The sequence below is a fragment of the Leuresthes tenuis genome, unplaced genomic scaffold (genome assembly GCF_036924035.1).
Source record: "Leuresthes tenuis unplaced genomic scaffold, fLeuTen1.0.hap1 SCAF_18, whole genome shotgun sequence".
NCBI classification, from domain to species: domain Eukaryota; kingdom Metazoa; phylum Chordata; class Actinopteri; order Atheriniformes; family Atherinopsidae; genus Leuresthes; species Leuresthes tenuis.
The window spans coordinates 10,023,230-10,050,657 of record NW_027325372.1 but is presented as its reverse complement, the minus strand read 5'-3'; the positions used below and the strand labels follow the sequence as shown (position 1 = coordinate 10,050,657).

Sequence of the window (27,428 nt, the reverse complement as noted above, 5' to 3'; positions counted from 1 at the left end):
AACCAGCACATTTCTTTGCCGGAATATTGCTTACAACAGGAATGAAGTAGGATAAGGAAGGAAATCAATATTTAGCGAACAAGGATATATGAAGGTGTCGAGGCTGATTGATGAGAGCAAATTATCAGAATAATCAATATGCCCATAGCTGCTGTTCATGAATTAATCACAAACAGATTCACAGTCAAGGTAACGAGTCAGGGTTACTGTTACTACAGTGTATACCAGTGCCTACAGCAAAATACAAGCTGTGGCTCTGTAGAGGCTGCAAGAGGCAATGAGCATACGCAAACAGGGTATCACATGGTGCAAACTCTGAAGAACAAATGTGTTCAATAAGTTATGACACTCATCCACATAAAGCACATCATAAATATGCATTTGGGCCTCTGCTGGTTGAGGCAGGTTCAGGAAACATATTAAATGTCATTTCTTATATTTTCAATTCACTTTCATTGACAACTGTGTGGTCGGCACACGCAACAGGAAGCGAGAGATAATCAATTTATGAGGGACTGGAGGAATATGCTCCATAGAAGCAGCCCTTTCCTCCTGAGTGAGAGGCGACAAAAGGATGACAAATGTTTGAGTGGATGGAGGTGAGTGATCCAGTGGAGCTGCACAGATAGGCAGTGGGACAGCAAGAGGGAGAGTTTGGGGAGAAAAAGTGATGCCACTTGCTCTTTCATACGCCCCTTTACTCCAGTCGCCACGGCAACATGCCTTGAGGGCACTCAAGAGAGGCGTCATCACCGACAAAAACAACAGAGACAAAAAGTGAGTGAGAGCAAACTGGAGCAAACTAGACAGACTGAATGCGTGAGAGCTGAAAAAGTGTGAAGTACCAGATTTACAGTTGATTCAAGCTACTTCACCTCATTCAAACAAGTCTGAAACGTGACCTTCAGGGACTTGACTAAGAAGTATAATAAGCTCTCATTTATTATTGGTGGTTTAATGCTTGTCTCGCTCAGCTAAAGTTTGAGCAACAGCAACCATGTTTATAGGTGTGGATATCACTGATATCCCTTACACATAGGACACTATTACAAAATATGAAATTGGCACAGTTAATCAAACCGAGGCTAATACTTTATATTTGGAATTAGCTGAGCCATTAATGCTGCAGGCTGCCGTCAGGCTAGATGGAGTGGTTAAACCACCACCGGCGAAATTAAACAGGTTAATTAAAGTCTCCAAATTTTCATACAACGCCCCCCCCGCCCCCAAGTCTATATCCTACTGTTTAACACATACATCTGCACACAGATACACACTTAATTACTCAGACACATGTTATTTCTGCACTTGTGATGGCCTTCCAATAGCTGTATTAATTTTTTAAAAATTAATCCTATTTTGGTTCTCGCAAACCTCAAACTTCAATAGTGAATCTAAATTAGCACTATTTCCATTGCTCTCTTTACTCCATAAACCTAAAAAATAGAGTTTTTTTTCAAAAAGCAATTAACAGAAGAAATCTCACAAGAAATTTTGAATCTATGGATTTTGTATAGATCAACAGGTGCCTTTGGGTGCATAACGAATAGAATCCACTACTAACTTTGTACTTACTGTTCATCAGTCATGGTGCTGGATTGTACCGTCATAGGTGCTAAATACACCATTCAAACAGAGTTCAGTCGTCCTAGGTATCTGCACTGTGGGTGCAACATACCTAGGCTATTGTGTGAAAATGCTTCTTTAAACTTTAGGCCCTTTAAGAACATTCAGACTGAATATACGTATTCACTTAGTCAATAAATGGAAGCTATATCAGTAATGTAGGCAAAGTAACAAACATTTGGGTGTTTGTAACTTTGCCTTGTAGCTGGAAACCAGTATTTGACAGTGCTCTTCATCACTATCATGCTTTTTTTTCTTCTAATTTGTCACCAACTTGGGTGCCAAAAAGCTTAAATTTTTTTGACTACTGACAGATCTTTGAACAGTTTGCTCATGATAAACAATAATAATGATTGAACTTGTGCTAATGAGTCATTTCACAGCAAGAGAGGATTTTAGTCTTTATCACGTTCTTTCAGTTTTATTTCAAAGTCAACTATAAACTTACACTATAATTACTGGCATGTGTTGTGCTCATTGCAATTAGTCTTGTTCAAAGGAAAGCATTTTGTTTAACAATCATCAAAAAGTTTCTTTACCGTTTTGAAATAGGTATGTATGGACTCCATAACAGACCACACTAATATTGTTTTCAGTCCAACATGGTAACTGAAACACTCAGTCTGCTTAGAGAGCTATGAAGTAGGCAGAACAAAGCATATGCAGGGGATTCAAGGCTGTTAAAAGAAAATGATAAGAAAGACAAGCAGGTGCTAAGTAAGTAACCCAAATTTTATTTAGTCATTTTGATTACTTACTCAGTTGTAAGCTGAGCTGAAGTGCTGAAATGGAGCCGATACTGAGACACAGTTTCAATTAATGCAGTATTTTCTAATCTGCGATATTTGATTAATATGGAACTACAGAGATAGTGATTCTAACAAGACTCAACTGTCTCATCTTAGTGCCCAAATGTGAAGTGGTTATAAATTGGGAAACTGCTTCTCCAATAGTGGCAATGGTGAATGTGAAATCAATGTCACATCATCTTGAATTCTGAATTTGGAGGTTTTTTTTATGGTTGCCATATTGTATGAATCCTGCTTGCATTGAGTCTTTTATATGTAGGAATGGAGGGATAATGTTTTAGACTCACTGTAAGACTAACCTCTTAGGTCCTCAATACATAAGTAATAAAAACTCAATAAAGCTTTATTGCATACAGCTGTCACAATCAGTGTTGGAAAAGAACACAAAGCCACATGGCATGAAGATGTTGAACAAAAATTTTATTTTCTTATTTATGAAAACACAAAGCAAAGGTGCTGCAGAGGCAGTGACTCCTAAAGATTTAAGACGGGTAGGAATGATGATAGACAAAGAACAAAGAAAACTGAGGAGAATATCTACAGGGAGGAGTACACAGGTGAGACAGACAGAACAGAGGTGTAAATTAAAGGCAGGTAAAACTGACTGTTGTGCACAAAGAGCACCAGTTAAAAAAAAAAGAAAAAAGAAAATGAAAACATCGACTAATAAAACACACTGCCTTACAGTCAGTTAGATAAACACATGGTCAAATGTTTCTGGAGGTTTTAGAATTGGTTTGGTTTGATAATTAGGGATCAAAATGGGGATTGAATTGTGCGAGGAATACGATTTCATCACTCCTCTGGCTTGGTAATTAGCAGATCTTATCCACTGCAGAACTGTTGAGAAAAGCTTTATTGTCTTTGCATCCAGTCAGTCAAAATTATAGTAAGCAATGTGCAAGAATGTTTATGGAAGGTAATGCTCCAGGGTTAGTCATGCCAGCATACTGATGTTGCTTAGCTTGTTTTCTATGCAGAGCGATGCAGTCTTTCCTGGTACAGTGTTGGTTCAGTATACACCCCTCACCATTAGATCTGACGGTAATGACCAACTTTTTGGCCAACCAAAACAAAACGTAGCCACCCATGGATAAACTGCTGGTGTACTCCCATCCCAACACACACTACTACCTCCCAATTCTAAATGCATACCTCTGGTTTCTGTCTTTCCAGTGCAACAGCTGGTTTACGCAATAGCTCTGGACACATTATTACTAATTGGTCTTGTGAACTGAAAGGATCTAGAGGAAATATGGTTTAAATATGAACATTGACAGATTTAACCAAATAGTCAGTTAATCTATTCAGTATTCTTTTCTACGATAACCATGGTTGTTTATGTTCTTTCAATATGAAAATGCTCACTGGGTGAAGGCTATTTAGACAATTTACATTTATGCCATTCATGCATAGTACTACCGGGGTGATTGGGTCTAACAGTGACTGGCTCTGACCTCATGAAGAGGCTGTGCAGCACAGACTCTTATAGTTTTTGTTCGTGGAACTATTGTCCCCAAAACCTCACCTCACTTCAAACTCAAACACTGATCACTTTAGAATTGTATACCCTTTATAACGATCTCTTATTACTCAGGGGATAACATTTCCTTAAAACAGGAGAGACGCACACTTTCATACACGCAGTCTGTGCATAAAACGAGGGGGCTGGACAGCCGAGGAGATGGACGTGTGAGAACATCCTGGCCATCAGAGGGCGGGTTTGTAGCGCAGTGTGCGCAGCGTGTTGCTTCTGCTGTGGAGGATGATGAGAGAAGCGGCAGGTACACACACCTCCCAGCAAACGTCCAGCAGCTTGGATGCGACTTTAAGAGCTGTGTAAAGACCAATAAACAAGGACCTCAGCTGTCAGTTGTGAATGTGGTAGCCCGTCTTGCCTTCTCGCCAATTGTGTTGTTTCTCTCTAATGAAAGCAGAACTGGAAAACAAAAGAAGGAGAGACTTGAAAGTACGCAGCAGGAGCGATTCTGAAGTCCACATAGATTTGTCGCAAGTAAAGATGCCTAAGAGGGTCTCGTCGAAATGGGATTAGAGTTATCTACACAGAAGTCATCCCGTTAAGATAACTGGGAACTTGAAGACGCGCTTCTGACCGCTGGGATGTTGTGAACGACGCGTCACGCGGGACAGAAGGAGCGTGGACGCAGAAGGAAGAAGGGAACCAGGGCTGGACAAGCACCGGAGGGATTATGGCTCTCGCAACGTTTTCTCTTAGCCTCATCACGCTGGCGCTCACAAACTTGCACCTTTCGAGAGCCAGTGACCGACATGCGGTGTACTGGAACAGCTCGAACCTGCTGTGAGTAGCTTTCTGCATCCCTAACGCAGTCCGGTCCGTGCAGACGGCAATTTAACCGCTGCTCGTCTTTGTTGATGCGCACCTGTGCTGATAACTTGTTAACAAGACGTGGCTACTTCTTTTGTTTAAAGCATTGAACCTCATAAACACTAATGTTATATAGGAAATACACTCACTAAGATGATTTCAATTTTCTAATTTTTCGATCTAATTGGTTTCCCAAAGATTTCAGTAAGCTACAGTATTGCATCTCCAGTGGGAGACTGTCTGTACAATGTTCCTTCTGTTCACTCTGCCTGCAGAGTGGTTCCAACATAAATATTTGATTTCTCTCACATTAAGCCCATCTACTCCTCACAGTGATGACTCATTTAAGCTGTTATTTGTAGTCCTCTTTGCCCCCATAGAGGAACTTCCATAAATGAGCGTGTGGACACTCACTGTAATGCTTGCCACACATACAGTATGTAGACGTTAGGTATCGGCTCACACACACATCTGAGCTTGTTCTTGGACTCTGATTTCTCCAACAACAGGAAGGCTGCTTACCTCAGGTAAGCCTCCTCAGGCTCTCTTATCTCCCTCTACATGTATAAAGGCAGCGTGCTGTGGGGCAGAGATCGATGTGGATTTTCCTGCCTTTGTCTTCTCATTAGCCAATAGTGGATCCATCTTTCTCACATTCTTTTATCTGTCCTCCTCACACAATCTTCCTTTTTGCCCCCATACTCCTCCTATCTGTGCTCCTCCTCTGTCCATTTGTATTCACCTCAGATGCAGGTCTCCCCTATCGCCTCTCTCAATCTCATACTTGGTTATTTTCTTCCCCCTCTTATTTTTCTGCTGTGTCTCACCAGCCAGTCTGTCCCCCTCAATTACCTTTTTTCTGCATCTCATTATTATTGTACCCCCACATCTGCTCCTGGTCCCTGGTTTATCTCCTGGGTTCTCAGCTGACAGCGTAAACAGTTGATGAATGAAATTAGAAACAGTAAGAAAGTTGGGATGGTTACTTAAATATCTGATAGTTTCCTTGAAACATAAAGAGAAAGAAATAGCTATAAAACTTAATTGAAACAGTCAAGGGGTTGCTGCGGTGTTGTCACATTCGAAACTACTATAGATTTATGATGGCAGTTAATCCCATCTGTGTGACATGAATAGAAATTAACCGGGACTAAGTTATATTTAAGTGCTGTAAAAGTGCACAGTTTTTAAGTGTCATAATAAGTCCTCTCTATCTGTATCAGTATTAAGTCTTTCAGTGTGTGCTGCATCTAAAATGATTTTAACAACATGATAATGATTGCTCATTGTAACTATTAATCATACTGTTAGCACATTTGGTGTCTTACAATTGACATTTTTGTGTTAAAATGACAAATATGTGCAGATATTAATTAACTCAGAATGCAATGTATGAAACAAAGAGATACAGAGAGGAAGGGAAGCAGAGACAGACAAAGTGCAGGTGTGGGTCTACATGCCTGCGTGTGCAAAACCTCTCCTTTCTTCACGGCAAGATACAAATCTCTAAAATAATGCAAAAACTGACCCAGTTTGCAGGTAGCAGACAAATCCACAGAGGCTATGGCAAGAATACCGATGGCCATCAGGCTTCACAAGACCTTTAGCTTTAAACCACCTCTCCACCACCCTGTCTGCATGCACTGAAAACCATCTTAAGGCCTCACTTGTTCAACAATGCAGCTCCAATCTCATCAAGCTCTTGTCAGAGAGATGAGCTCAAAAGGGAACAGTAAGAAATGAAGGCCGTGACACAGAGCGAAGAACCAAAGGCCTTTAGGGCCAAACTTTAGTTGAGGCTATAATGTTTTACCCTTGAGCACAGCATTCAGCACAGATGGTTATGGCACAGCTGCAAAAAATGGGATCACTTGGAAGCCAAGTTGTTTGTTCCAAAGCCATGAAAACAGCTTTTTATGATACATTCAGCTAGAAATGTCTTTCTCTGGTGTAGTGAAAGTCCAAGGTGGACTATCACACATATGATACCTAGTAATACTGTGCTTTTTGGGGTAAACAACATCAGATAACTTATTATAGGTTTTTGTCCTGCTTTGGACAATTTGAAATGTGATGTCTCAATTATCATAACCCAAAGAAATAACTCGGAGTGCTTTGATCACCGCCCAAGTCTGTCACGACCGCACTACCCCCATTAGAAAGTGTTGGTCTCAGCTTCCGCTCTCAGCAGTGCGCCCAGCCAACTCGTTACAGATGTCCCTGCTAATGGCTGACTGAGGCAGGAAAAAACACACACGCAGGCCATTAAATCATCTTGCATCTGAGGCCATCTGCCAATTAGAGAGGGGAGATGCGGAACATCTTGAGAGCACGCAGGAGCAGCGGTGCACTGCGGTAGCTTCGCCTACTCCCATGCAGCGTCCCGTGCTCCTGCCACCTTTCTCCATCAGGTGTTTGGCCTCACTGGTTACACAGGGCACATCTCTGTAATTGGGCAACCCGTGTCAGCATGATGAAAGCAGGAGAATAGCTTTCATTCAATCTCCTAGTCATTTCCAAAGTCACACAGTGTCCCTACTAATGCTTGTAACTTAGCAGAGCATCAGAGCGCAAAGTCTTTGCACGGGTGTGGGAGGGTATTGAGTTTGAAATCGTGCCACACATCTCTTTGCAAAATTGCCATTCCCTTGTCTGCTCAGCAAGATGAAAGCTATCTTTTGCTGTTTGTGGCTGATCCTGAGTGATTTACAGCTCTGCCTGTTTCATTTGGAACATTATAACCCTGATATGGACCTGAAATGGTGTCTGTCAAGCCCCAAGCCTGCCTGATGAAAAAAGCATCCCAATTCCCAACACACCATATTCAGTGCTACAAGATAAATTATCACCTTGGCAAATGACTTCCCTGAGAGTGTGAGGAATTTAGGCTTCCTGATCAATGTTTAGTCGAGGTGTTGTCTTTCTAAACAGGCTCATTAATCGCTAAACTGGTCAATCTGGGAATTACACCCAGCTTGAGGTGGAGGTGGTGTCCCCTGGGCAGAGAAGAAACTAATGCCTTACAGGAAAAAAATAAGTTTCAGTGAAGGTAATGATTGTTGAGAAGAGAGCAAAGTGATGGAAAAGGATTTTTGTCAATAGATGGAGAGAAAGGCAAGAATGCAAAATGTGACAGAATGTAAAAGGTGGGTGTATTTTGGTTGAATAGAGGAACAACATACTGGAAAGGTGGAAAGCAGAGTGGAAAATAAAGCAGGGGAAAGCAGGGTAAATATAGATTGAGTTGGGTCAGGAAGGATGACGAAAAGCGTGCATTTTGACCGGATATAGAAGTTAAGTTATTTGGCTGAAGGTACTGGTGCGGCTGTTTTCTGAGGAGATGATACTCACAGGAGTTGATCCGTGCTAATGTGGACACTGGCAGGATCATTCATGTGGACCAATGCTCAAAAACAATAGCTCCAGCCATTCACCTGCCCCTTTGCCCCACACAACACAGCACAGACAGAGTGTACAAGAGACAAGCAGATTTGCTACCTGATTACATCCGCTTTCATTCGCCCGCAGCTCCGTCTCTTGGCTGTCTCTACAATTTTGCATATAAATGCATCTTATTCACTGGCATTCAATTTGTTCCTTCACATTCACTGTACCACACAAGCACCTCAAACAGCATTAGATTTTTGAGGTTTTCTTCACGGTTGCCATTTTGTGACTAAAAGATTAAATTAAAACTGACTTTTTTATGTGTTTTTTAATTAAACATGTCACTCCATCTGTAACAAAGCATTATTCAAGTTATTTGTGAACCTTTGAAAGGTTTTGTATTTTTATATCCAATTTGGATATCCAGAAGAGGAGTTCAATTTGACTAAAGATTTGATTAAGTTGACATTATTACCCAAGTGATTTAAGCATAGATGTGCAGTGGTGTCTTAAAGCCCGTCAGTCTGTTAAATGATTTGCTGGTCATTTTTAGCTCATGGAATCTGCCATGAGTGACTTAAATGGAAGGAGGAACACTGAAAGGATATTTAATGGTTTGTATGGATCTAGGAGTGGGTGTGTAGATCAATACATTCATATGGTAAGGGAATGTGAATGGACCCAGGCTGAACTAAAAACACTACTAGGTTGCATTCTGAGCAACCATCAGTCTGGGTGTGTCAGGTGATCAATTTCCAAATGCATTTTTAATTTGATTTTGCCGTGTCAGTAAATTGCCATGAAGCATTTGGAGCTCAGGTCGGGAAGCTTGGATCAAGTGCCGCCTTGGAACAGCATGCTTGAGAATTGATTGTTACGGGCTTGTCAGTCACTGCTCTGGGGTTCACGCTCCTTGGAGGCCTTAAGTGTGTGTGCTCTAATCAAGGCCATCGTGTAGCTGAAGCAGCAGCTTCAGAGAAAACACAGGATTAAAAAAAAAAAAAAAAACATGATTGCAGGCACAGATGAAAGGGAAAAATATATATTTGAATGATTCTGTGTCTTTAAAAAAGTGCAACCTTTTTTTGTAACATAAAAATGAAAAAGAAGGATGTCTGTGACACTTAAGCTGTAAGTTATTCCTTCTCAAGATAAGACTGAAGGACTTTCATCAGAACTCACTCTAGATTCTGCTCGCTTTTCAGATTGAAGAGCCAGGTGAGACATCAGTATACGGTTGTTTTTGCCAAAAGTCTCACTGCTTATTTGTATGGTGTAGCAAGCTGAGACAAGACATCTGGCTCATTCTGTCACTAAAGATTTAAGAATTCTTAACACTATTCAGTTAACCTCAACAGACGTAATCACAATTATGGACAAAAATAGCACAAATGCTTTCACCTTCAATGCAGGCTGCAGCTGTTGGGAGAAATTTGTTTGACATGGTAGTGCAGCTTAATTCAAAGGTGGGCTGGAATGCTGATAAAACCTCAGGAAGTGGCCCTCAATCCACCTGGAGCATAAGAGTGGAGATGCACGGATAAACCGGCCGATGACCGGAATTGGCCAGTTTTCAGTCTGACTGAGCATGACCGTGACTGGCTGGTGCAGCGACACCGAAAAGAGAGGCCTCATCTATCTTTGATGCTAAAGATAGCAATTCAGTATCGGTTAGATCTTTTTTGTACAACAAAAGATGTGATATAATATTCTTTTTTCAGTGATGAAGAGTTTCTGTTTGTTGTCTGTTTTATTATGACCACTCTGTTGGATTAGCCTTTAAGGAAAAGACAAATGTTTGTGTATGTTATCAATCCTAGAATTTAGAAGCAGAATCTGAATTGTCCGGGAACATTTTAATCTCTATGTTATAGATACAAACCAAAGAAAGTTTGTGAAAGTTTGTGAAAGCTTTGACGATTACTCTGCAATGATTAAATCTTCCATCTTGGTGTTTCTATGTCCATATCCTCTCTGGTTCCTCTATAGATCCACTCCAAGCTTGCATTAGTATAAGAAATTGGTTGGTTTGGTGGGCCATTATAAACTGTTTATGGGTTCTGATGGAAAGGTGTCAAGGTTCTCATCCAAGAGCTAACCCAGGTGTGGCAGCTGCTTTCTCTGGAGGAGTTCAAAGAAAAACATAGTAAGGCCATCAAAATCCATTAGCATTCCTGCAGTCCAAGGTTATAAAAACTGCAGCTAACTGGCAGTGGAAACCCACAGGAGATAGTCCCTATCCCAGACAGGTAAAACCAATTTCAGACTCAATGATTTGAATGCAAATGCTTTCTACAAAGAGGGCTTTCCAAGTTCTGAACGGTGGCTCCTCAGTACATTACTCTGGGAGTCCGCACCATGGTGCACGTTACCCACAGGGAAATTACACTGCTGCTATGATGAAAATGGCTGCCACGTAGGAAGAAGATCAAAGGTGTTGATAGGAGGACGGTCACTGGCTGGAGCTTGATTATTTGGAAAATGGGTCTTGTTATGCTACATAGCCCAGAAAACGATATGGCAGCCACGGCAGCTGGTCAAAATAAATGTTTTTTTCTTTTTTGTTAAAGCAAAGGCCTTCCTCTGAGATATGTCAGTTGAGGTGTTTTTTTTGTATACCGCCGAGCACCCTCAGAGTTATCAGTGTTACTTCTTAAAAAAGTCAGCGAGAGAGGACGCAGGTTTGTGCTCAGTCATATCTTGTTCTCTGTTCATTCCCTTCAGGTGTTGAGCCATTGCAGGTCTTCCCTCTAATGCTCTTTGGTTCTTAATAACAGCTGTGTTACAAGAAGTGGAAACTGTCCTCACAGCTTAGTGGATGATACGGCTCCACTTTACTTTTTATATGAGGGCTATTTCAGATATGGGCAGGGTAATAATTAGATAGATGTTACAACTGAGATTTTTCCTATTGAAGATGTAATTATATGAGGGTCTTAGACCCTTCGGCAGCCGTCATCCCTGTAATAAGAATATTTGAAGAAAATTGAAATCTCTCTTTCATGCTTAGTGCATCCAGAATGACAAAAAGTAATGTGACCCCTCAGCAACAGCAGGAGCAGCAACCACAACCAGTGAGTTAATGCATCCTTTTTTTGTGTGCGTTTGAGGGAACTTTTAAATCAGTGCAGTCTTCAAGTGGAACTGTTAGATAGCAAAATCTTTAGAGCTTGAAAGTGCAATGCAAGTGAAATGTGCAGAAAGCAACCTCCTGGCACAAAATTAGTTATATTGTTGTGAGGAAGCCAGAGGGCTGCTCAAAGTTAACATTTAGAGATATTCCAATGCACTGCCTGGTGAGGTAGCAACATACTGTAGCTGCATGAAAATAAACACTCTCTATGGTGTCACTGCTTCATCCAGTACTGTGAAAAAGGTCCATCTGGGGAGTGTTACAACATTATATCAAAATTAAACTAATTATGACTATCTGATATACTATAGATTTGTAACTAAAGTCTCTAATTTTATTTTCTGTTATACTAAAGAAATAAAAAGAGTTTGAAATTATATAGATAAAAAATAGTGTAAGAAAGTCATCTGGTCTCGCCTGATATCAGACAGAGCTGTCAACTCATTACAATCTGTTTTCATCCTCAGTCTGTCATTGACTTTACTTTAATCTCTTTCTGCAGGGTAGAGCGTTCTTTTTCCCCCTGGCCAATCAAAGAGACGTTTGCCAGAGTTTAACATAATTATAAGTTTGCACTGATGCCGAATCATTCCAACATTTCTGTTTTGCTTGAGTTTAAAGTAGTTGAGTGGAGCAAAGTGGAGCTCAGCATGGCTTTGGAGTGGTGGAAAAAAAGTGCTGCTCACTTGAAATGTGTCACGGTGCGCAGCTCTACAACACTCAATGACAGCCTGACATTGATGTTTATCCTACTAAAGGTACTTTTAGGTTTTTATTGGACCAGACTTTTTTGAACTAAGAAAGCCTTGTTTCATGCCAGACAAATCAGTCACCTTGGTGGAGCGGATGGATTCAAATGACATGACCCAGCCAAAGTCACATCTTTGTCATGACCTAAGTGTGTCACAGTCCAAGTTGCAAGGCTTCAGAAGACTTGTTGCTTTTGTTCCAATCTTATCATTAAATTTTGCCCCCAAAAGATGCTTTTGCAACAAAACCATAATCAGTAGAATCATGCAACTTTATGACAAGGTTCACCATTCTCAAAGCCTAAGATACTGCATTTATACGTGTGGCTGTATTAATCTCTCATTATGATCTCAGAATTTGTCAGTATCCTTTTTCAATTAGTCCTCTGCTTTAAAACTTTATTTTCCCGTCTTTCTTTTACTTTTGTCAATTTTCAAATTCAAACTGCTAAACCAGTTGTTGTGAAATTAACTCTGGGTGATCTGGAGACTTAGCTGATGTGAAGTTTGTAAGGAGATTTCAATACGCCAATTCATTTTAATTTTACAAACCAGCGAGTCAAGATATCAGCCTGAAACTTGGGACAGACATTCAAGAGTGTTTTCCAAGTACACACAATAAAGCCCATTTCACTCTAGCTCTCACTGCCCCACAAATAAAAAAAAAACAAAAAAACAGTTCACTGTTGTGAACTATTTTAGGGTTAATTGGCCAAAAATGCCCCAGTTTCATACACATCTGTGCTCAGTTTGTCAGTGATGCAGTCAGTGGGTCATGTTTTCTGGGAATACAAAGATCTATGGTTGAAATCCGCTGGTGGTCAACCTCTTACCCCCAGAAAATGTATTGCCATATTTGGCACATTATTTAATCTGTAATTGAGGTCATGTGCTAAGGTTTTTAATTTTCACAATCAGCTGTATTTCTTATCAGTATTTTATTAGGTACAGTTGGATGTGGCAAAGTTGTTGTGATGTTCTGCAGTGTCAGACTTGCATGCAAACTCTTACATAATATCATATATTATACACAGTCAGCAGATCAGACTTTAACTCTGTGATATCATCCTCCATCCTCTCCTCCACGACGAGATTTTCTAACACATCATTAAATCAGATCTCGTGTTGGTCTGCATCAAAAATCTATTTGGGAATTCATTTGCCGCCTTGATGTGTAAATTCAGTTATGGTTAATACATGAGCTACGGCACATGCATAATTATGTCTTGCTACTCACAAGCTTGCATTTTTTCCTCCTTCGTGGTGTTGTCGCTCATTGATTTATATGAACAATACGTGACTCATAACGGCATCCTCCAGCTATGGAAGTGTGGGTGGAGGATCCTTTCCCCTGCCGTTCTCCTCATCAGTGTGTAGTGTTTGTGAGAGAAACAGTGCTTTCTGTTGCTTGTATGTGTTATGGTTGGGAGGGTGCTTTGCAGAGGGATAAGAAAGTGTTTATAACCACAATGTAAAAGACGTTGGAATGCTGTGTAAAATGCAAATAAAAACTGAATGCTAACAAACATATTTTATTAATAATAGAACATAGGAAAACATATCATGTTAGAAAATTAAACATGTTACTATTACATGAAAAATGAGCTAATCGTGACTCTCCCCTAACTACAGAAGGTATCAGTCTTCTCATTAAGTTTTATTTGATCTGCTCAGCTCCTTTTCAGCAATTGTGGCCTATACACAACAGGTATGGTAAGTGGCACCTTTTTGAAACTGTTACAGTGTTAAAACAACATTTGTGTTTACAATATATGTGAAAAACTGTCTTTATGTTCTCATGGTAATGACCTGTGTAATGCAGCACTGGTCTAGACTAGTGTGTAAAACTGGGAAAAGCAAAGAGACGAGCTCAGCTCCTCAACATGCTGTGTGTGGGTGTATAGAATATCAATGTCCTGCTGTGCTCTCACTCTGTGTTTGTCTGGCTGCAGTTAGGTGGCATTTAAGGTGTTTTCATGTCTCATTGTCTGTCTTGGTTGTTTTGTGTGAGTGTGTTCTGCGTGCGAACATGCTTTTTTTTTTGATTGATTGTCTTTGAAAGCAGAGTAATGATCCTGTCCTCATGTCTTTGGCCTTTCTGTCTCTTTTGGTCCCTCACGCTTGTGTTTCATTTCTGTTGGTTGCATTTGCCTCGCAGAGCAGCAGCTCTCTCTGTCTTCCTGCCGTGTTGTTTGAAGTGTTTTCGCTCAGCCTTCTGTTCCTGCTCTGTTCTCACCTTGTGTGGAGTCAATGGGAAGTCCCAGAAGACTCCTTCGCTCAACCGCACTGCCGTGCGTGGGAGGAGAGTGGGCCCTGCCGCCCATTTGCCTCCCTTTAATTTATCACTCCATAACATTTGAAAGAGTGAATCACATATGTTGTATCATTATTTAGAAATTTGTTGCTGACTGCACATGCACTTGGCTTTCTTGTACAGTGTCATAAAACATGAGAAAATGTGTTTTTTCTTATTTTCTGCAGCCCATGCTTTTTTGTGCATTAGCATAGCTTTCATTGTAGGTTAAGGTCCATACAGTGTTAGATAGATGGTTATGATAAATAGATTTGCTTTTGCAGCACTTAAAGGGATTCTGTGCCACTTCCCAGGAGGGAGAGGTAAAAGACATTGTGGCAAAAAATGTGGAAGGAAAAGGAAAAGGAAGAAAGGGATGTTGGTGGAGGGAAATGTACAAAAAAAGAGATATGGGAGGAGGAGGATACAGTATAAAGCAGCACAGAGATGTAAAGGCAGAAAGTGGAGTGAAAGTGGGGATTGGCAACTGGGGGGAAGGGGATATTCATAGAGGAGAGGAAGAGTGTGTATGGAGAATATTAATGATGTATCAGGAAGTAGAGGCCTCAATGGTCTTTTTGGTGCTCATGCGTACTGTATCAGAACACGCTGCTTGGAGGCATTGCTGCAAAATCAAGGACTATCTATCTATCTATCTATCTATCTATCTATCTATCTATCTATCTATCTATCCTTTACTCTGCATCTCTTTCTATTTCATGTGCACATATTTGAACACACTCTATTTGAGTTGCTGCTGTGGAAGGTCTCTAAAATCTCTCTCAGCAGCTGTCATCATCATCACCAGAATCTACAGCAGGAAGGAGCTGCAGATGTGTGTGTGTGTGTTTGTGCACTGTGAGAGGAAAGAAAGAGGGAGAAGGAGGTTTATGATATGACGGAAGGAAGAAACACCCCTTCTTTCGTGAAAGCCTGTGTCACAGGTGGCAGTCAATGACAGGGCCAAGAACAGGCTTGTCAGGGAGCCAGAGAGGGGGAAGCCAAAAAAATTAAAAATTAATACGTTGCTACACACACAGCAAACGACAAAGGTACAGAGGAAGGCTAGGCAGCGATGGTATGGTGAACAACAGGAGAGCACATAGTTAAGAGTTAAAAGATGTAGTGAAGAGGATAACATACACAGCCTGGGGTTGTTGTGTACAGTGCGATGGGAGAAGTAGGTGTGAGGCACAGCAACTGCAGAAGATGGATTCCCCCTGTGGAAAGTGGCTTACTACCAGGAGGCTTATTCTCAGAGAGAGTTGAATGCTGGTTGAAACACTATGGTACTGATTGAAAAAAGGAAGAGACTGTAGACAATCCAAATCACATCAATTACTGATTTTTTTTTTTGTTTGATCTGGAGTGGTGTAGATTGCAGCATCAAACTCTTTAGTTGCCATTTTTGTCTGTTGAGAGAAAGTTGCTATTTTGGTTACCATAGTTAACATTTCCAAAAAAATGACTTCGCACTTGGTATTTGCAATTCTCATAGCATTTTGAATATCTAATCGACAGGCTTTAATTTTCCTAATGGGAATGAACTTTTGGTTAAATTAGGGGTTGCATTCATTTTTATTCTAACCCTTCAGTGCCTGCTACATGGTTGTAAATTGTTGCCCAGGAAATCATATCTCTAGCTAATGCGCAGTGTCAGGAAGATAGCAGCAGTTTCAAAAAGGCCAAGGGCATTAGCATTCCTGCATTGTGCTTAGTGTTCAAGGTCTCAGTGTTTAAATCTAAAAAATAAGATGCTGTTCAGCAGCGAAGTCCCTGTCCCCACCTCATCTTCATTAGAGAGTTTATCAACAAACCATCATCATATGTATTATTTATGAGCAGAACCAATTTGATTCTAAAAACAGGTTGCTGTATTATTTATTACAGTTTTGGTAGGTTTCACACTATCTGTCTATCCATATATAACAAACACTTAATGAGGATTGCCATCTCAGCCCAACCAGGCCTACCAGCTGCCCTACCAGCCACTGCTCAAAGCCATGTATGCAAATAACCTTTTTTCAATCAACCTTGAGGTTCATTCTGAGGTGTTCCAGATAGGTCTGGCCTTCAGAAAGGTAATTCATCCCGAATTCCTTGACCTCCAAGGTCTGCGGGTGAAATGACACCTTTAATCACTAACCTGCACTCTGTGTTAGCTGAGACAGAAGAAGGTCACTACAAGTAAGCTGGTTACAAGTATGTGTTTAAAAGAGCTGCTTAAATGAGCTGCTGATGGTAGTTATTAAGTCCTCCTTGCACCACTGCCAATGATGCGGTAAAACACTATTTTTAGGTGCCAATTATTTTTGTTTCTTATCATCTCAGTGGTGTTTTTTTTTCATATGCAGGAAAACCTTAACCAGGTGTCAATGAAACAACCTTTCGTCAGGCAACATTTTATTGAAAACAAGCAAGGGCACGCAATGTTATGATGGTAACAAGCTACTGACTGTCAAGGCTGGCAGCATAACTTGTGAGATTTATTAAAGTGAGCAAAATCAACTTAAAGAGTCACAAGAAATGACTGCAACATATGTGTAAGACATTGTGTTGTTATCTTGATACTTCTATCTTTTACCTGCTGTTAGATTTTTGTAAAATTCGCTCCTTTAAAGGAAAAAACACGTTTTTAAATTCATTAATATGTGGTCATCTAATGATTCATGTCAAACATGAACACCTATCACTAGGAGACAGTATGTTTCTCATGAGACTTTGATTCATAACACTAGAATTGGATTCCTGTAACAGAGCTGAAATTAATAGGCAGAGCAGAAACGTCCAGTGTTATGGTTGAAATATCCGGTTGTCAGCCTTTGTAAGACAAATGCTCTACTCTTTTTCAACATTTATTGCCATGGTGCCTGTGAGCAATGCAATACTCTTTTCATTTCTCAAGTGAGACAGTTGAAGAGCCGGGTAAACAGCTCTGGTTTTACAGTTTCTGTAATCCTTTTCTCTTGTGACTTTAGATCGCTGCTATAGCAAATATAGCAAAAAGCTTAACAGAAACAGTGTTTTATCTGATAGTCTATACTATCGGTGTGAAACTGTTGGGAGGAATTACACCCCAATAATGTACATCCATTCTCTAAGATCCTTTCCACCTTTAGTATCCAGCTTTCACTATTGAGCAGTTTATCTATGATGTAGCATCTGTCTCTCTGCCGCTAGACTCAACTTAACCTTTCACACAAAGCCAAAAGCATGAAGATACTTTGTCTTTTCATGCACATGCTTGAAAGCCTTTTAGATATTCAGTGGCAGCGGCAATAGCCCTAACTAAACTTTTTAATTTGATCACTTTTTCTCCCGTGAACTCTCATTCCACAGTATTTTTATTGGACTGAGGCAAGCAGTTTGACTTGGCGATTCCAAAACATTAACTTGAGTCCTTTTCAACCATATTTGCTGGGACAATTTGTGTACTGAATGTTGTTGTTTAGCTTCCTGAATGGCTTGCTCTTTAGATATTCAGTTCATTGACAGATGTCATGACCAACATGAAGATGCAGTCAAAGAGGCCAATACCATGATGCCTCCACCACTATGTTTCACCGGTTTTTTATGTAGAGCACTTTTCTTTCTCCAAACATAATATAACATAAGAGTTTTATTTTGGTCACCCACAAAACATTTCAACAGCCCTCTGACATGTGATCTTTAGAAAACCGCTGAGAGGCTTTCTGCTTTCAACCTTGTCAAAAACACACCGCTGTTGCGCAGTGTTTTCCTGATGATGGACTTGCGTGAAAGGTTCTCTGTGACCTAGAGGACTATTTGCTCTTTGGCTCTTGGAGTGATCTTTGTTGGTCGACCAGTTCTGGAGAAATGACACTGGTCTTTAACTTCCTTCACTTGGGCACAATCTGCCTGATTGTGAAAACTTTACAATCGTAACTTTTTTCAACCTTTGTTCTAAGGTTGAACAAAATCTAATTTGTTCATGATGCACTTCCACAAATGTGTGTTTGAAGATTCGTCTTTGATAGAGCGCCACATCTTTAGCCATTCAGACAGCAGCCTGTTTTAAAATGTGTTCTGAAATCTAAGCATTGATGTGAGTTCCAGGTTTAAAAGTAGCATAAATAAAAACTTAAAAATTAGATAGTGTTTGAGGTCAAATTTATGAAAATTTCAAAGAATTCACAAACTTTAAAAGAACCACAAAGTTTGTCTTTAAACACAGCACTGTTCAGTTTTACTGGAGACTCTCAAACTGGCAATAATTGTGAAACTGTATTTACTATTGGGAAATTATGCAAATCTGTTCAAATACATGTTGAGTAATCACGACAAATTGATTAAAGTTTTGATTGGGGTAAAGTCTTTGAATGCTGTTGAGTTATCAGTGATGTGCTTTTATAAAACAGCTCATCAGTCAAACAAAAAAACGTCAGTGTATGAATTGAATAATATTTTGTGCAACTAATGAAGAAAGAAAGGAGGTGCAATTTCACACACACAGGCACGCACACACACACATACACATACAAGCACACATACAGACAGATTCCTCTCTGGTGTGTACCACCCCTCCTGTGTTGGCTATTAGCACAGCCTATCATTGCTATTCATTTCCTTCTCCTAATTCCCCCATAGTATTTTTTTCCCTTCTCACTTGACAGAGGACTGTGGGTTAAACGCCAGGGGGAGGGCTTCATCACGACTAGATCTGATCCAATTAAATACAGATTTAATCAGCCCTGCAGTCAGCGAGTGAATGCGCAATGTGATCGGGCCGATGGTAACTGGAGGCCCAGCAGCGTTGGCGCTTGTTTCCATCCCCAGGCTGAAAGATTGGCTTAGTGGGTGAGGAGGCACCTTGAGCCTATCTGACCTGTCAGTTGAGCAAATCCTTGCATCTGCAGATAGATTTGAGATTAATTTTTAATAACATGTTGAAGCTGTTTCTTAATTCACTATAGTGTCCCCTGTTCTGATTACCCCTAACCCACTGATTTAGTATTGTGAGATGCTGAGGCGAATGTGGAAGATCTGTCAGATGTCCTGCTGATGCAAACACTCAATTAATTACCGATACATCGATTGGATTATATCTGTAGCAGGTAGGAACAATTTTTTTTTTCTGGATGTTAACCAGTGGTCGCATGGACAGCACAGAGAAAAATATTTGACTTATTTCCCGAATAGCTGCTGATTGTTGAAACATTTTACTCTGCAGAGGAAGCGGTCCAGTGATATGAAGTGCAGCTCCCCAGCGCCCCATCAAAGTCCACTGTAACTGCTATGTCACCTTCAGAGTTCCGAGGGAGGATTGTACACAGGAGCTGCTGCAGAGCCTACTAATGAGAAGTCATTGGGAAGCGAGCTGCTTTTTAACGTAGCTTGATGTTTGGGGTCATTTTAGTCATGACACAAGACTTAATTACAGAACCTGCTATTTAGTGGATGGTGGATTGTGTATGGGTCTTGATACTGCTGTGAAAAATAGCCTGTCTGGCTGTCACTCAAATGTGTAACATAAATAAATAATGACTGTCTCCGTTAGCTGCATCCCACACAATGCAAACACAGCACACCACGGCACTAAGAGCAGTGTTTAACGTCTGAACCAAATCCAACCTGGCAAGCAGATTTCCCTGGCTGGCGAATTTAACAAGCAGGGGGGGGTTGTGCCTCATCCAACATGCCAGTCACTTAATGGCAAACAAGATTTCTTCATTCCCTATCTCTTTAATGTTTATAGTGATGAGCTATGTGCTATCAGATCACAACTGCACACCGTGAGTATCACTGGCATTCAAAGCATTTTGCAGTCTTTAATGAAAAACCACGGAATGAAATGCCATAAACGATTTGGATTGTTCAGAAAAGCTTATCAATCTCTGTTACGTAGGAAAATCTAGAGTTAATACAAAATTGCTTTTTGAGATTACTTTTTTGGTTTCTAGTGGAAGGTCTAAAGAGGGGTAATTTGTTAATTGCTTTGTGAAATATTTCCAATTTTAACTGTGAGCATTTCAGCCACATCCCCCTGGGATCTTTCACTCTTTCTCTACCTCAGGTCAGTAGTCTTTAATTACCTTTTGTGTATAGGGGAAGACTCACTTCGCTTGTCATTTCCAAGTGTAAATGAGGTGAGGAGAGAAAGGTTATCCCAAGCCCCACAAGGCTGTGTGGTCCTTCAGGATGGTCTCAGCTTGTCCCTGCTGTAGTCAGATATCTCAAACAGAGCTGTGTTTGAAGTACTCGGTTGGGTGCCCATGCTGTCTGTACTCGGGCGACAGTCGCGGTGCTTGTTCAACTCTGGCAGCCCCTCTGTAAGTTGCTTCTTTTGTATTTGCATACCGAACAAACAGGAAATTGTGTTCATTTGTATGCAAATGTGTTTGTCCCTAAGGCTGGGATTTTGAATTAAAAGTTTTACCGTCCCATTAATTCCAAATTACACTCAGGCATTGACATGGGTTCCTCCACCCGGCAGGGGGGCATCCGACTTGCCATCCAAACGCATCTCTGTCAGTTTAGGCTGTTTAGTTTGCCATCTGCGAAATTGAGTCAGAATTTGGATTTAATCTGGTCCACTGATTTGCAGATTGATCGTCTGCACCACGTTGCAATCTCCTCTTAATTATCTGACGAAAATATGCAAAGATTTTGTTGTGATTGATATTCGAGAGTACTACCAGAGACAGACGTGAAAAGGCCTTGGAGTGGCTGACTGACAGGTTGTGAGGAGCATTGTGAATGAGAGGGAGTGGTGAAGGCTGCCCACCGTGCCGATGCAGCACACCTCATCAGTCCTGCTCATTAAAATACATGTACAACCTTATGAAAAATGCATGACCCCATCAGTGACGTGTGGCATGTATGGCATGATGCTGACAGGCAAGGTAATATGAAAAATTAGCTCCTGCGTAACTGCTTCTTAAATATGACAGAGAGCGGCCCTGTCTTTATCATAATGCTGCAGATTAAGCACCAGCAATTTGCTAATACAGTAATTTGGTGTATTGATTGTGGTGATCCATAGATATTGATGGAAATATTGGAAGAAAAACAGCTCATTGGCACTCTGCATGATGAAGATAAGGTCAGCATGCAAGTGAAGATTAATTAATCACAGACAGATAGATCGATCAATGGTCAGATCTTAAGTCATCATCTGTTCTACTTTCCTGTTTTATGGTGGAAACAAAATAAAAAAAGTGATACGGGCATTTTACCAGAAGTCTTTACGGTGTGTGTCTCACTGAACAAAGGGATAAACCTGATTACACTGTGGCAATATTCTGCTCTTGTATTCTTTAGTTCATTTGCTTCTGTTAATAATTATTCATATCATGGCTGAACAGCTCAGGTCTTGTACTTTGGAGCTTGTACTTATCAGTTGTTCTTCTACTTTAAATACGTTGGAAATTATTTGGAAAATTAATTAAGGAAAATTCACAATGATCAACCTTACCTTTTGTGTTGCAGTCACTGCATGAGCACCGCCGTCTATGATTGTGTAAAAACGATTAGCTCCTGCACAGAGGGGAAAAAAGATACCCATACACACAATGCTTTTACAGATGAATAATGCATAGGACACATCCAGTAACCATGCAGACTTTTGGCAGACATTTGATGTCTCTGTGTCAAAGCCAAACCGGACGGATCTATTTTGACTCTCCAGTTAGAGAGTGATGGTGGGTGAATGTTCGGATGCCAGGTTTGCCAATGAAAGAGAGTGTGGCTTTGTGTCGTTTCAAAGACTTTAAACAGGTTCTGTTTTTTGAGGTACTTCACTGCGTAACCTGGGAGGAGCCAGTGACTTAACACAAAAATGACTTTGATAGTCAAACAGGCCTACCTGTCGAAGATGTCAGGTCTTACATTTTCCTTATTTTGGGCCTCAATCATGCACACACATATACTGCATGTTTGTGAGTAATAGTGAGAGATATGAGATGTTACAGACTCCTCTGAACAGCTCATTATGGGTTTCTTTATATGCCCAACATATACATTTTACTATTTACATTAAAATGATTGAATTTCAGCTTTTGTTTGAGAGGCTTAATCCACCATTACAAAACACAATAAGTAGATAAAAAGTATTTTTTTAAACAGAGGCATACAATATTTATTTATATAATATTATTTTGTGAATATTTTGTTGCAGGGTGTATTTGTGGTACAATCTTATCTTCAGGATTCAAGCCCAAACATCTGCAGATGTATTGGAACTGTTGCTGTTTCCAACAAAGAACAAAAAATTATGTTAACAAAATGTTAGATATATTATATATTACAGAAGACGGAAAAATCTGTGAAGTTCAAATAAGTTTTGGATAAGGAACAAAAACATTCAGTAAATGGGAAACAGTCTTCCTGCAAAAAGTTAAGCCTTTTTTGATGCCATTTCATGAAAAAGAAATCACGGGTAATGTGCAAAACTTAGAACTGGGTCACAATCCTGCAGCTCACCAGTCTGGTTCACAATTTTCTTCATCAGGTTAATTCAGGGTGATTGCAAACACCTGGACAAGAAACTGATGGGATCGCAGATGACAAATGCAGAACGTAACCATTAAATGACAAAATGTGACAAAAAGAGAAATTACAGACAATATCACATAATGCAACAACTGCTCTTAAAGACACATGACAAACTGAAATAATAAAATCAAATAAAAATTAAATAAAATCACTAATTAACCCTAATTAAAGCAAAAGTACCTGCAGCTGACCACCAATGTTCTTTTTGATTGTTTAACGTCCTTCAACCATAAGAAGTTGTGTTACTTGGTAGGTTAACATTTTAATTTCAAAGCTTCACCAACCTGTGGAAAGTGGGCTTTTGATAATGAGAATGTTCAAGAAACAGGAGCATAAACGGCTCATTTTCAAACAGTAGCTGAATTGAGGTACGCAGTAGAGTGCCACTATATCATAAATAACCATGTATTTCTTCTCTAAATTATGTAAAACTTCTACAGTGGAATGAAAAACTACATGGCTCGGAATGAGCACCACAGGTCGTCTTAAGATTAGCTCAGTGCGGTTTAGTATACTGAGTTTAATAAATTCAGGCGAAAGAACTACACTGGAAAATATTTTATAAGTTATTTGTCTAAATCTAATCCTTGACTTTTATCTTTATCATCTCATTGAGAACTGCTTAAAGTAGATTACATGCAAACCCATTATATTATCAGAATATACACTATTGCGGTTTTGTTTTTTCAGAAAATCTGAATAATTTTCTGCTCTCAGTGGTCTTATGAGGAAAAATGTGATAGCTTTTAAGATAAATAAGTTAGCCATAGAGTGAAACATGATGTGTGTGGAAATTCCCTTGCTTTGACTGAGACGGCTTTAGTGCTGCTCACACTAAGTGTTGTTTATGTGGCCATACAACTTGCTGTCGTTTACTGCTTGCAGCGGAAAAAAAATCAATGTCAAATTTGTCAAAAACAGATGGAACCAAGATTGTTTTGCACCTGAGCAAAACTATTTTCCAACACCTAGAAAATATCAGCCACATTAACAGGAATGGTATCCCCACTTCCTGTTCAGCTTGCATAAGACACTCAGACTCAAATCAATAAGAATAAAAAATTTAAAAAAACATGACACAGCTAAAATTTTTAATGTAAATGGCACTGAGACACTCTTTTTCTAGCTTAATGGTTCTTTTAGTAGGATTTTTTGGTGCATGACTGATAACACTGATTCCATGCTTTTTTACACACTGAGTCATGCTGATACATGCGAAGATATTTTGTTTTCAAACAAAATGTGGCTGCATGATCATATGTATTTTGGGTCCACATTTGATAGTTTTTTTTACTTAGAGTGGATGGTGTGGAATAAATAGGCTATATACATGAACTGCTCACTTAATGTCTTTCTACAACATATTTATGAGAATAAATTTAATTTTGCCATTTTAAAGCATTGAATTTCCTCTTCTATCAACATTAATTGGTGAATGTACTCACAGTTTTTCTTTTGCTGTTCACAGACAGTTGACATTTTCCTTTGGTTAGGATTTTATTTTTTTTTTTTAAATCATTACAAGCCATCCTGGTCCACATACAGCAAAATCTGCCCAAATAATGATACCACTACTGCCATGTTTTACAGAAGGGATAAGGCTGGCTTGTGCCAGTGTTCAATGTTTTCCATTGTCTTTCATATTTTGATCTTATCGGTTCACAAAATATTTTCCAGCCACTCTAACTTGACTTATTAAGGTGATCCTCAGCAAACTGGAGATGGACAGCAATTTTCATTTTGGAAAACTATGACTTTCTCTTTGCAGCCCTATGCTTAGAAGTTTGCCAGGGCTCCTTTGAGAACTTGCATCATACACCTAGCTTTTTGAAAGATCACTGTTGATCGACTGCTCCTGGACTGTAACCTTGGTCTTGAATTTCCTCCATTTTAACACAGTGTGTCTGTCTGTGGTCTGGACTTTATACCCTTCTTCAGCACGATGAATGTCAAAACCTCTTTTCCTGCAAATACACATGCCTACAAGCCATGATACGCTTCTACAAACCTGTGCATTGAAATTTGGAATTGATCACCATATGTTTCACTTAAACACAATACTAACTTACATCTGATGGGCAGCCCACTGATTAATAATACCTGACTATTCTAAAACCTTCAATTCACTGCTAATCCTCGAAGGTCACATACTGATAAATAGTTTCAGATCATTTATCAATAAATAAATAAATGACCAAGTATATATTTTTTGCTTTCATTTATTTTATTGAGTTTTCTTTGTGTATTGTATATCTCTGAGATAACACAACAGACTTTGAGGTGTGAAGAGATCTGTGATTTATTTAGATGCTTCACAAATTTTGTAGCACAGCTTCAACAAGATGAAATTAAGATTAAAGGGCCAGAATTTCTTACACTGAATAGATCTGTTCGCCATCCTTACTTGTCAGTTCCACACATTTAGGTAAATGCATGCAGAAATTAAAAAGCTGCTTTGATAGGACACAAGACGGAACAGGTTACAATTTATTTATATTCATTAGAGTAAAAAAAAAAACACTGAAATGTGCTTAAAACTCAGCAGAACTGCAAATCCATTGATAACAATTGAATCTGTTGACTGCTTGTGCTCCTCATTGCCGTTTCATTCCAGGCTCTATTGTTCTGTCTTTAAATGAACTGTCACAGAGCACAATATAGTCTGTAGTGTACATTTCCCGAGATGAAGAATGTTGTCACAGTTGCCACAAGTCATTTTCTTCTGAGAGCTAGGGAGAAAAGTTGTAATTGAAGCAAAGGCTTGGATTGGATTGGATTGGAGGAAAACTGTGGAGTTTTTGGAGGCTGTGTGGAAAATAGCCAGTAAAAGCGAGCGGAAGTTTAAAAAGAGATTGCAGAAGAACGTGGCATAAAAAGCACTGGCAGCATTATCACACTCTCCAACCTGGGCACCATTTCCACCATTTATGAGCTTTGAATTGAGAGAACTGAATTTGACTGACTTGTCTTTAAAGGCTGCTAAAATCTAGCTGCCAAGTCTTACTGCCTTTCTGCCTGACAGCCAGCGAGGGTCAGCAGGAGTGTGTGACTGGGCAACAACCTGCAGCCACAGCCACTAAGAGACACCCTGGAGGGTGGGGAGGAGAGAGCCGACCACAGCTTGGCAGCTCTACTGGAGTCTGATAAGCTTTAATGGCACCGCCGCATTGATTCACACCATGTGACACACACACACACACACCTCAAGCAGCCTTGTGAGGAATAATTTCTGGACCCTGGATAAATTTGCAATAGCAGGGAGTCTGTATTTACCAGTAATTGCATTTCTCTGCCCTCTTTCAGCCCTTCCTTCAAAAATGCTCTGTGCCTCAGGAAGCTGAAGGTGGCTTAGGAGAAAGCAACAGAACATGTTGTCGGCCTCACACGGTGCTCTGCCACAAGTTGACAGCTTATAGGCCAATCTGTACCGCCCTGTGTATGGTACATAACCTGCCAGACAGACATGTTGTATCATCTGCAGTTTTTGAGAGCCTGTTCAACCAAAACGGAATGTATTTAACTACTGCATGTGCGTCTACTCACTACACGGTGACTTAATTGATCCATTACTCACCATCACAAACACAACCAAAGTCCAAGCCAGCAAATGAAGATGTTCAAACACAACATCTGTATTCTCTGCGCAATCTGTTGATGTAAATTATGATAAACAGTCTGACTATTTGGTTAATTTTCCACGGTGCATGGGACTCAGGCTCGTTGCTGGCTTTGAGGAACAGAATAAAACAGCTTTGAATCCCTGGATATGTCGCTGTTGTCGGAGGATTGTAATTCACACAATCAACATCCAGTTCCAGTGTTCAGTGCAGGAAGGGTGGAGAAGAAAGTCCTGCTTTATTTTGTTTTAACCATAATCCAGATCTTTCCCCTAACTTTACAGAATACGCGACTGATTTAGTAATGCATTTGTGTTTCTGTAGTATTGCAGGAAAGATTTTCTGAATGATCTAAATCAGACCAGTAGAGGTTGTGATATGTGTACATAAGATTAGCATCTTAATTCTCCAGGCACTGGATCTTGATTTTCCCAACAGTGCAACCTACTAGGTTATTTCATTGGAGCTGCCTTGTTCCCTTTAAAGCCTGAAAAAGCTGTAAAATATATGGTGTTTATGGAGGTTTTGCAAGTTGCAGCATTTAGAAATGGGTGTGTTTTTCTTCAGTACTGAGTGTCCTTTAAAATCATAGCTTCAGAATGTATTTTGACATTTTGGACTTTTCTTTCTTGCTAACAGCAATCAATACCACTTGTCTGACAAGTTACTATGAATGTACAGCCAGCAGCCAGTTTGCTTATCTTACCACAAAGACTGGAAACAAGGTGGAACAGCGCAGCTACAGTAGTGGAAACATGTTTTCGCCCATTGTAATGCTGAAGAATTGATTAGTGAATTATAGAGTCTGTGTAAAGGTGCAAATGGAGATATTGATTATAGTATATATGATATACTCTGCAGCAGTTGTCCCTAATATATGATCATGTAAAAAAGACACATGATGTGGATATGGACAAAAAAAAGTAAATTATCTTACAGCAGTTTTAAAGCTG

The 27,428-nt window shown here is 39.9% G+C and overlaps 2 protein-coding genes across 2 annotated transcripts in view; both read left to right on the top strand.

Annotated features, from left to right (window-relative positions):
• The first annotated feature begins 4,189 nt into the window (after positions 1 to 4,189).
• Positions 4,190 to 27,428, top strand: part of efna3a (ephrin-A3a) — a 63,426-nt gene continuing 40,187 nt past the window's right edge. Inside the window, exon 1 of the mRNA XM_072369933.1 lies at positions 4,190 to 4,755. Within this exon, the coding sequence (XP_072226034.1) occupies positions 4,646 to 4,755 (110 nt within the window). The 5' untranslated portion in view covers positions 4,190 to 4,645. The remainder of the gene's footprint in view (positions 4,756 to 27,428) is intronic.
• Positions 19,057 to 27,428, top strand: part of s100a10a (S100 calcium binding protein A10a) — a 150,955-nt gene continuing 142,583 nt past the window's right edge. Inside the window, exon 1 of the mRNA XM_072369936.1 lies at positions 19,057 to 19,061. The gene's annotated coding sequence lies outside the window, so the exon portion shown is untranslated. The remainder of the gene's footprint in view (positions 19,062 to 27,428) is intronic.